The sequence below is a fragment of the Sipha flava genome, unplaced genomic scaffold, assembly GCF_003268045.1.
Source record: "Sipha flava isolate LNK unplaced genomic scaffold, YSA_version1 176_pilon_pilon, whole genome shotgun sequence".
NCBI lineage: Eukaryota > Metazoa > Arthropoda > Insecta > Hemiptera > Aphididae > Sipha > Sipha flava.
In genome coordinates, this window is record NW_020272062.1 from 876760 (window position 1) to 887271 (window position 10512).

Consider the following 10512-nt stretch of genomic DNA (forward strand, 5'->3'; position numbering starts at 1 on the left):
TTTAAATATATACTTTCATAGAAACATCCTAGGTAGTTTACATCTAAAATATGCATTATTATTGTTTTCAAGTGATGATTTTTCTCAATACCAAATGTTTATATGTGTATATTGTTCGAAGAAACTATTAACAATAAACATATTTTCGTTAATTATTCTTATTTTTTAAATATGTGTTTATTATTAATTCACATGATTTATTGTTAAATTATCTAAATCAAGATTATCAAGAAAGCTAATTAGATAAAGGTGTTAAAAATAAGAATATACACAAAAAAAATATAAAAAATATAAAAAATAATAAAATATTTTTTGTTAGTACCTAACCATTATAATGATTATATTGCTTATTAAGTTACAGTATAAAATAGATATAAAAAATAATTGTACCATATTTTACAATTTGAAAGTTGGCAACCCTACCTAAAGAAAAAACTTAATATAGTATCTGGTGAAAATATGTGACACTCATACGTTGTATTGATAAAATGGCTGCCAGTCATTTTATGAGCTTATATAATTTAAATTAAATATTCTATTAAAACATGTACAAACGATACTCACTAATTATTAAAAGTATATTAATTTACACATCGCCGTCCGGAAGGAATGGTGTGTTATGTAATATCGACCTTGTTAGTATTTTTTTGTTCAAAAACAAGAGATCTATATTTATTTACAGCACTGTTATTTTCGCATGCGAGCGATACCGGAATAGTATTATAATAATATGCATTGTGTCGAATCAAATGCCATATAAATCAAATATGATAATGTAGTCCATGTAAATAATAGTAACCGCTGCGGTAAATGTATTAAATTCGACAGTGTTATTATCTGTCGCTGTGTATTATTTCCACACTTATAATTTAGTTAATTTATAAGTACTTTTCAGTGATAGATACAGTATAAAAAAATAAAAAATAAAATAATATAGTTTAAATTATACATTATAAAATTTTAATATAATTTTTTTATCTATTACCCTCTGTAAAAAACAGTGAGTATATTGAGTGAATCATTTAGCAGCATTATATTATAACATCATATGAAACATTTGCAAATATTAAATACGCTGAAGTCGGCAAGATTTGTTCAATAACAACATCTATAGATACAAAATAACATTATTTAATTTAAGAAATTAAGTCAAAAATTTGTAAGAAAAAAAAATGTAGGAATTAAATTCCTTCCTTATGACCAAAAATAACCAATACATAAACAAAAAATAAATAATTACATTATAAATGAAAAAAAGATTTTCTATGAGCCCTAACTTCCATGGTTAAACATTTAAAATATAAGTTAATTAATTCCTTATGAATAGAAATGGAAATATAATCATTCATTCATATATTTCAAAAATATTAAATCTTATCTTGCAAATAAACGTATGAGTTTTTTGACACCAAATTCGCACTCATAGTCTTCAACTTACAATTGACAATCTTAACAATCTTACAGCATAGCGAATTTTCGTTTAATAGTTCATATGTAGTAATGTTAGATTTAACACTAGAGTAACTAGACCTACATATAATAATCCTTTAAAGGAAGATCATTATCTGAGTTTTGTTGGTGAGTTTTTCCCGGTATTTTAATTTTCAAGCGAGTTATGAGAATGTAAAATATTGCAATTAAAAAAAACTCATTACTCGCTAAAAAATTAAAATATTGGAAAAAAACCAACCAATAAAACATGGATAACATTCTTCCCATAAAGTTTGATTGTAGGTCAGGTTACTGTGTATATATAGAAATGTGAATGAATTTCAATTACATGTAATAAAATAGAGAAAAAAATAAATCCATGATTATTATTAGTATTTAATAAATTAGCATAAAATAATTTTTAATCATTAAATTATTAAACCTCGAAGTAGGTTGCTCTTCATAGTTCAACATTAATATTTATACTAAAATTGACACATATACAGTAATAATAGATTAAGAATTCGTCATATAAAACATAATCACATGTATATAGGTTAGAATCAGGGGCGGATTTAAGGCAATACGAACTATGCGGCCACATAGGACATTAAATTTTAGAGGACTACAAAATGTTGTTGGATATTGGTTTTGTTTTTATGTAATAAAATCAAGCCTGGGCATTGACGAGTTAATAAGTTAAAAGTTAATTTTAATTTCTTACAGATTAACTTAAAATTAACGCATTATTTTTTCATGTATCCCAATTAAGTTAATTTTGATTTTCAAAATTAGAAAAATATTTTTGTCTAATACCGCGTATATCGTTATCTTTTGTTCAATAACAAATTAATGGAATTTAGAAAAATATCAAAAATAAAATCTAAAGGATTCCGAAGAATTTTGTATTATATTTTTAGATAAGAACATTATTATGATCACGGTATTAACTAATACAGGTCTAATTAACTAAATAAGTCTTGGGAAAAGTAGTCGACCGTTTAAAGATTATTACTTGAATAGCCATTCCGTCCATGAATTATATTACTATGAATTACATTGTCATGAAAAGTGGCTATATATTTATATTACATTAATAGTTCCATATTATCATTGGTTAAAGAATAAAATTATTATTAGAATCATTCCATAATCGATGATAATTTTAAATTTGTGTTCCTCTACAACCTAGTGCCTAAGACTAGCACTGCCTACACACAAAAATATCCATTGATTAGTGATAACTCTACTTATAATATATATGTCGTTTTCTATATATATGTCTGTGTAATAGTGTATAATTTTTAAGTGTTGATTGTAACATTATAGAAGTCATACAATTGAACATGGAAAATAAATATCCAAGTAAGTTCTATTAATCTCAGAAATATTTTTAGTATGATGAAATAGTGAATAAATTAATTGAGGTACTAATTCATTTAGTAACCTAATAAATTGTTTTATAATTAATAGCTGACCAAAATTTTGAGATAACTCCCTTATTGAGATTTAATAAATATTTTGATTGACCCTATCCATTATACTGTCTTATTTGTTTTTATTTTAATTAAGTCAATAAATATTAATTTATTTTAATGTTTTGTATCTACTGTATCATCTATATAATTTTATAGTAATATTTTCAACTGCAGTAATTCTTATTAGTTTTTATACTATTATGGAACATTAAAAATAATACTTTTTAATTATATTTTTCGAATGTGATTTATTTATTTATTAATTAATTATAAATAATATAAATAATAAATTAAATATAAATAAATATAAATATAAATAATAAATAAATAATTAAAAATAAAATTATTTATATATTTATTTTTTTATATTATTTAGATCCGATAAATACGTGCAGTATTTTGATTTGCGAAATCGCTGCATTATCGATTATCTTATTGATTTAACCGAGATTGTTAGTTAGTTATTTTGCAGTCACTAGATATGTAGTGTTATAGCTCTACAACTCTAGAAGACAATATGAGACTTGATCTTTCACCATTAACCCTGGACTTCCTCAACTTTGTAAAAACCACCAAGGTCCAATTTCTCATCAGTTTTCATACAAATCATTATTATTTTTTCTCTTTTTTTTTTTTTTTTTTTTTTTAATTTGCAAATTTTAACTTACTTTTAAGTGACAATGCTTATTAATCCCGGCAACTCAAATAAATTGTAGGTGTATTTATTATTTTTCTGCGTACTGTAGTTTTTTTTTTTTTTTTGTTTTTCAAGAATTATTCTAAAATACACAGTTAAGATTATTTATTATTTTGGCTAAAGGTAACATGAACGAGAAAAGGATGAGAATCATTGCATTAATCGCACAAAGCATAGTTAGTTTAGTGCATTACTGTATTATCATTGTTAAAAATATTATAACGATTATTTGACAAGTAAATTCTATAAATTATCCATTTGTAATTTTTTTAAATGTGTTCTTTACACGTACATTTATTTAAGGATATTTTAATATGTAGAAGTTATTTTTTACTGGATTTGAGGAGCAAATTTAATTTTGCATAGAGGCGGAAAATTGTTAAGTTAAAATAGTTTAATAATCAATAACACTAAGTATAACTATTTAAGTACGCTTTTGTTTCAGACGTTAATAATTTAATGTTAATTGATAATAAATAATTTAATAAAAAATAATGTATAAATAAATAATAATCTAAGAAATTATTATAAATAGATTCTATTATAGATTCAGCTTCTTCCAGAACCTGCTTAAGAAAATCAAGAAAAAACCTAACTTATTTTTAAATTCATAGATTAAATAATACAAGTGTATGTAATCTATAAAATTAATAAAATAATAATTAAATAAATAAAAAATAAAATTATAAAATAAATCTATGATAAATAAAACAAATTATTTTATCTTATGAATATAATTAGATAGTAGGTACCTTCATACGCTAACGTAACTAAGAATCTTAATATCATTTAATTTTAATGCCTATTTATTTTCTAGACTTTTATAACAATTTGAGATTTGAATAGTTACGTTATCGTAGTAATTACAAGCTACAAAATTAATATAAATAAATAATAATAAATATTAATATAAAAAATAAAAAATGTATTTAACTTTTGGTCAGTTTTTTCGACTTTAAATCACTATGCGATCGTCCTCCCTACCCTTGAGAATTTTTTCTATCATAGATTTATTTAATAATTTAATTTAGATGTACAATCATGTAGATAGTTAATAAATATTCACCATCGAATACCATGTATATCTTTGTATAGGTAACATATTTCTTGAAATTATTTTGAAATTTCATTGTTTCTTCTTTTTTGTTGTTATACATATAACAAAACTATTAATATTAATGTATAATATATAATATAATCATAGGTGCAATTTGGGGGAGGGGCAAGGGGAACTTAAGCCCCTCAAATTATCTATCCTCCGCATAATTGGTATAGATACAAATTTAGCAAAGTGATAGTAAAAAAAAAATTAGCCTCCTCAAAAATAAAACCCTAGTTGCACTTATGAGTATAATAATAGTAATAAAATTCTTATTCATCCTCTCCCCCACCGTAAACAAATTTCAGATCCGCCTCGGGTTCGTTTACTGCAGTTAATAATTGTTGCACCTTTTCGGTCCGACTGCGGTAAATCTTGGTCGCTCCAGCCCCACGGAGCGATCGGTTTGCCTGAATGACCATTGGGGCCCGTGCGTTCAGCGCGTTTACGCACAAACTCTGGTGACGCAGTCTTCAAGTCATACGCCCATCCAATTTTGGCGAAAAAGTCGATGAACGCGGTGGTAAAGTTAAACTTGTAGTTACCAAGTTCGGCCGCCTTGTAATCCCAAGGGAACGTGTGATGGTAATTGTGCCAACCCTCTCCAACCGACATAACAGACACAAACTTGTTCTCCGTCGGGTTGATGAATCTGGAAAAAACAGAAATGTGTCCAAAAGTGTTATATCCCCTTGGTTAGGATTCATAACAAATCATTGATAATGAAATCGTAAATTAAATCTGCTTAAATAAATTATAAATTATATGATAAAATTTATCATTGAAAATACTTGTTAACATTTATCAGATAAATTACACATATGTATATAAATTAGTGATTGGAATTAAATCAGGATTTTCAGAATTCAAATTAAAAATCCGACTTTTTGGATTTTTCAAATCAAGATTTTCGGATTTTAATATCCGAATTTTGGGTTTAACATTTTGGAATTCTGTATTCTAATTAAAATGAGTTTTTGAACTCCGGTAAATCCAGATTTTTCTCTTCACTAATAAACATATACGGATGATGTGGTACTAATGAGCAAATCACACGATTATTTAAAATCACTATTCATTCGATTGGAGGAAAAGGCAAATAAAGTGGAACTACAATTAAATAAGGAAATAACAGAATACATGGTTACGAGTATAAGAGATTTTGCGGCCGTTTTTCGACACCTGAAAATTGGTAGATATAAGTTCAGCAAAAACAAACCAGTTAAGTATTTGGGCTCAATTTTAACAGAAAAAAAAGACAAATAAATAGCGTCAAGAATCTTATCAGGAAATAAATGCTTCTATGAAATCACAAAAATACGAGTACTAGGATCACGATCTCTATTGACAAGAACGAAGAAACAGCTATATATAACTTAAATACGCCCAATTATCACTTAAATGGTTGAGACATGGCCATTAAGAAGTAATAAGGAAAGTAAATCGCTAGTTTTTGAAAGAAAAGTCTTATAGAAGATTATGGGACTAGTAAAGGACTGAGAAACGGAAAAATGGAACTCAAAAAAAAAAAAGTGACTGGAAATACTTTTCCGGAAAGAAAACATATTAAACGTAATCAGAAATCGAAGACTTCAGTGGGCTAGACCAGGGTTGAACAGTATCAAAGATACAGTGTATCTTGTATCATGATACATAATTTTAAAGTATCAAGTATCATGTATCATGATAAATTGTATGCAAGTATCATGTATCTTTTTTTGTCAAAAGATACAAGATACTATTATTGTAAACATTTGTACTAAATAGTACCAAGAAATAAAAAAAATGAATTAAAAATAATTTCGTTATGGATTGTATTATAATTGTTCAGATGCGATCGAGCCGAAATTAACGATAACGAAAACATTTATTACACTATTTTATACCTTGTAAGGTAATTTGAAAATTAAATTGTTGCCGGAATGACCATTACCTATGTACAAATTACAGACATACGATAAGCACTAAACTCAAATTTTCGTTATCATAAAATTTGAAATCTATTCGTATTTTTTTTTTATATATATAGATATAGCTGTAATTGTAGGTCTTTCCACATCAAATAGAAAATAAAATCAAAAGTACAGATAAGTAATTATAGTTTACTACTCGTATTACTGCTGTACCATTTTATTTGTTCTGTCGCACTGTCAGTAAAATACTTGTAATTACATATAAGGTTACGATTTTTTTCATGTTTGATTCCTTTATATTCTATTTTTTCATATTTTTTTTTTGGAATATTTTACTGAACAAAATATTAAAATTCAGCCATCATTGAATGGAAAATACTTTAAAATTGTGTCTCACGAACAAATGGTTCTGATTATACTGTAAAATGTTTGTGTATGACATGCCAATATGTTAAAAAGGAAAACAAAATACTTTCTGGATCTTTTAAATTCACTACAAATTTTCGACTGCATATGAAAGTAATGTATCTATTATTATTTATTATACTGTATTTATATAATTATATTATATAAAAGTTTCACGGTGAACTGACAATTGTAATAACTTTAGTTCCATTGAACATTTTCAATTTTTTTTTTTTTTAAATGTCATTTACCGTTTGCGGTACATTTAAAAAAAATTCTTTTTGATACTTAAAAAAAAAATCAAAATAGCTATTTTAATGATATTATTTTTAAAATATGTTTACATATTTCAAATTTTATTATTTAATATTATTTAAAATTGATTTTCTCGAATACGCACGGACACACGGACGCCGACGCCGCCGCGTTGTTATTAGTTGTTGGAAGTATAAAAGTATTAATGTATCTTTGATACCTGTATCGTGTATCTTGTATCATTTTTACATTCACAATGTATCTTGTATCTTGTATCTTGTATCCCGATACTCTTTTTTAATTATCTTGCCTAACACTGGGCTAAACGTAATATGCGAAACCCGAACCATCTCACAAGGATAGTTATGACGAAAATCTAGTTGATAAGAGACCACTAAAAAGACTCCGATTGAGGTGGGAAGATATGATAAGAAAATACGTGGAAGCATTGAATGGAGGACGGGACTGGAAAGCAAGAGTGGTTGATAAGGAAGGCAGGAGGATTGGATGTATGACGGGATGATCTTGATGGCCGAAAAACCCAAGAAAAAGAAGAAGAATACACATACACAATTTTTGCATTTGAAATCTATACATTCGAGATTACAAATACGTCACGAGTAGTTTCTCCTCAACACACTTCCCCGGCCGTTTACAAGTTAAACATTTTCATTAATAAGCTGTAACAAGTATGAACTCCATAGCAATCGTACCTGTCGTATGGTTTGTCACCCAACATATGTGCGAGGCTGTTGATGAACCATATGCCATTCAGCGTGAGTGCGTACCGCAACATCACAGCGACGTACCAAGAGTTTCGCCAAGTCTCATTCCAACCATACACGGGTATTAGTGTAGGTACGATGAAACAAGCCACCGTGATTAGGGGCCAGAAGTACTTGGGGAACGCGCGTGATGACACCGATTAGAAAGCATTACTAAATTGTAGTACACGACGGAAACGGAAACTTACTTCTTTTGAAAGGCGACAATGGGATCGGCCAGCAAATCGCTCGTGTCAATACCGCGACCTTTTTCGAAGATGTCCGGATGTTTTCGACACATCAACCAGCCGACGTGTGAGAAAAAGAATCCTCTCTTTGAGTTGTGCGGATCTGCATCAGTGTCGCTATACTTGTGGTGTAGTCTGTGATCGCGTGCCCATTCGTATACAGAATTCTGAAAATCGTTTTTTTTTTTTTTTTTAAAAAAAAAATAGAACTTATTTTAAAGTACAGATTCGTCAACGCAGAAAATGACAAAAAGTAGAAAAATTATTATATAGACACCTGAAACGCTATTGTATTAAGTACGATAATTATTAACCGTAAAGGCCATTTGGCTTTGAATGCTCGATGTGAATAAAGTCTATGTGATCCAGCAGTGACGCCAATCGCAGTTATTTGGTACAAACAAATTGCTAAAATAAAAAATAAAATACTCAAATCACGCATTGGTTATTATTATATTATTATATACAACCCGTTAACATACCAAAAACAGTTGTAATCAATTTTGCGGAAGTTATTGCTAAATAAACGCCATACAGGGCACTTAAATGAACAATTGAACACAATATAACGTTGAGCCAAACGATATCTAGTTTATATGGTCGTTTTTTATTTATCGGTTGTTCGTCAACTTCGTTATCACAGCTAATATTTTTTTCGGATTTGTCCATTGTATTTCAGAATCAGTCACTCTTAGTCACTCTAAGCACGCAATATAATATAAATCAATCAAAAATTATACAGTTTTGTCAGATCATAATTTAAATCAAAAATAAAAGTTAAATTTGATTCAGTTTGATTGTAATGGATTTGAAGTACATGTGTATCTAGACGAATTACTATAAACATGTTTCTTTTAATCAGTGGCGTATCTAGGATTTTTTTTAGGAGGTGATATAACCATAACTATTTTGTACATTTGGAGCCAAAGGGAAAATATCTTCTAGAATTATTTTGTTATCATACTTTTCCAGTTTCCGTAAAATGCACTTTTATATAACAAGATTTTATTTAAAACTATACCAATATTAATAATATTATACATTTATTTTTATAATAAGTATAAGTTAGATCACAAAATAATGTCAAAATTCTGTTCACCGATAGGTTAATTTTAATCGAGACAAGATTACACGAAAGGACTGAGAGCAAATGTGAACACTGAACACATGGTTTACGCACTATCGCTAATAGAGTATAAATTAAATAATCACAGATATAATTGATTAATAGATATATAAACTAACCATGAACATTAGGATATTAAACTATAGTAATAATAATAGTTCATCATAATTATCTAATGTTCACGATTTTCTTGAAACTAATAATAACTATATTGTCTACAACTGTCTATGTCTATTATTAACTTCTATTGATAACGAACTGATGGAATACTAAGAAATACTAAGAATCCATTACGGACTTACGGCTCAAGCATTTAAAAGAAAAATAAGAAAAGTGAAATGAATAAAAAAAAGGTACTGGGGGGGTGATTTATCATCCAGATCATCCCGTAAATACGCCACTGCTTCTAATACATTTTAAAATATGTATATATATTAAGTATTGAGATACGGTATGTCAGTTTGTATTTCTAGATATTATGTTGTAAATCAAATATCTATACAAATAATAAAAATAAAAGATATCGCTTATCATTTGGGATCCTATAATCATAAACATTGCAATTCCAAGCACACTATAGTTCGGCATGAATTATATAATATATAATATATATATATTTTATATCTATTATATATCTACATATACATGCATTATATGGATTATACCCACTTGAAATACCTTCACTGGCCGAGTCATACAAGATTGAGAAGTAAGATGTATTGTATGAGTTACGTGAAACTCCACTGAAATAACAAATGGAAATGAAAAGACACAAAAAAAAGACAAAAAGACACACAAGTGTAATGAGCACGATGTCTGTTCTGATATATCCACTAATATCAACAACGCATCTACGATTGATCATGATAAAATTCTGGTCTCATACTTATAATCTAATAATTTGGATTATGGACCGATATGGTAGGGATAATCTACCGTAAATCATTTTAATTTGCGCATAATTAAGTCTTTTTTTATTAATATTAACAAAAAATTATAATTTTTCATAGGTGTGAAGGTTCTTTATTCGCTTTAACATTTACATTTTGATAATTTAGAAATCATTTTATATTAATATGATAATTATAATAATTAC

General features: G+C 27.4%; 1 protein-coding gene across 2 annotated transcripts; it reads right to left on the bottom strand.

Moving 5' to 3' along the window:
* Positions 1-4339: 4339 nt before the first annotated feature.
* LOC112680354 ((11Z)-hexadec-11-enoyl-CoA conjugase-like) lies at positions 4340-10261 on the bottom strand. Of its 2 annotated transcripts, none has more exons than XM_025550424.1 (5): positions 10095-10261; positions 8773-8990; positions 8568-8698; positions 8252-8457; positions 4340-5357 (listed from the first exon to the last, which is right to left on the bottom strand). In XM_025550424.1, exons 2-5 carry the CDS (start codon positions 8957-8959, stop codon positions 4982-4984), a joined length of 900 nt encoding a protein of 299 aa, XP_025406209.1. In that variant the 5' UTR covers positions 8960-8990; positions 10095-10261; the 3' UTR covers positions 4340-4981. The 2 variants fall into 2 exon arrangements, with proteins under 2 accessions (XP_025406209.1, XP_025406208.1); XM_025550423.1 differs by having other exon boundaries at positions 10086-10261.
* Between the last annotated feature and the right edge of the window lie 251 nt (positions 10262-10512).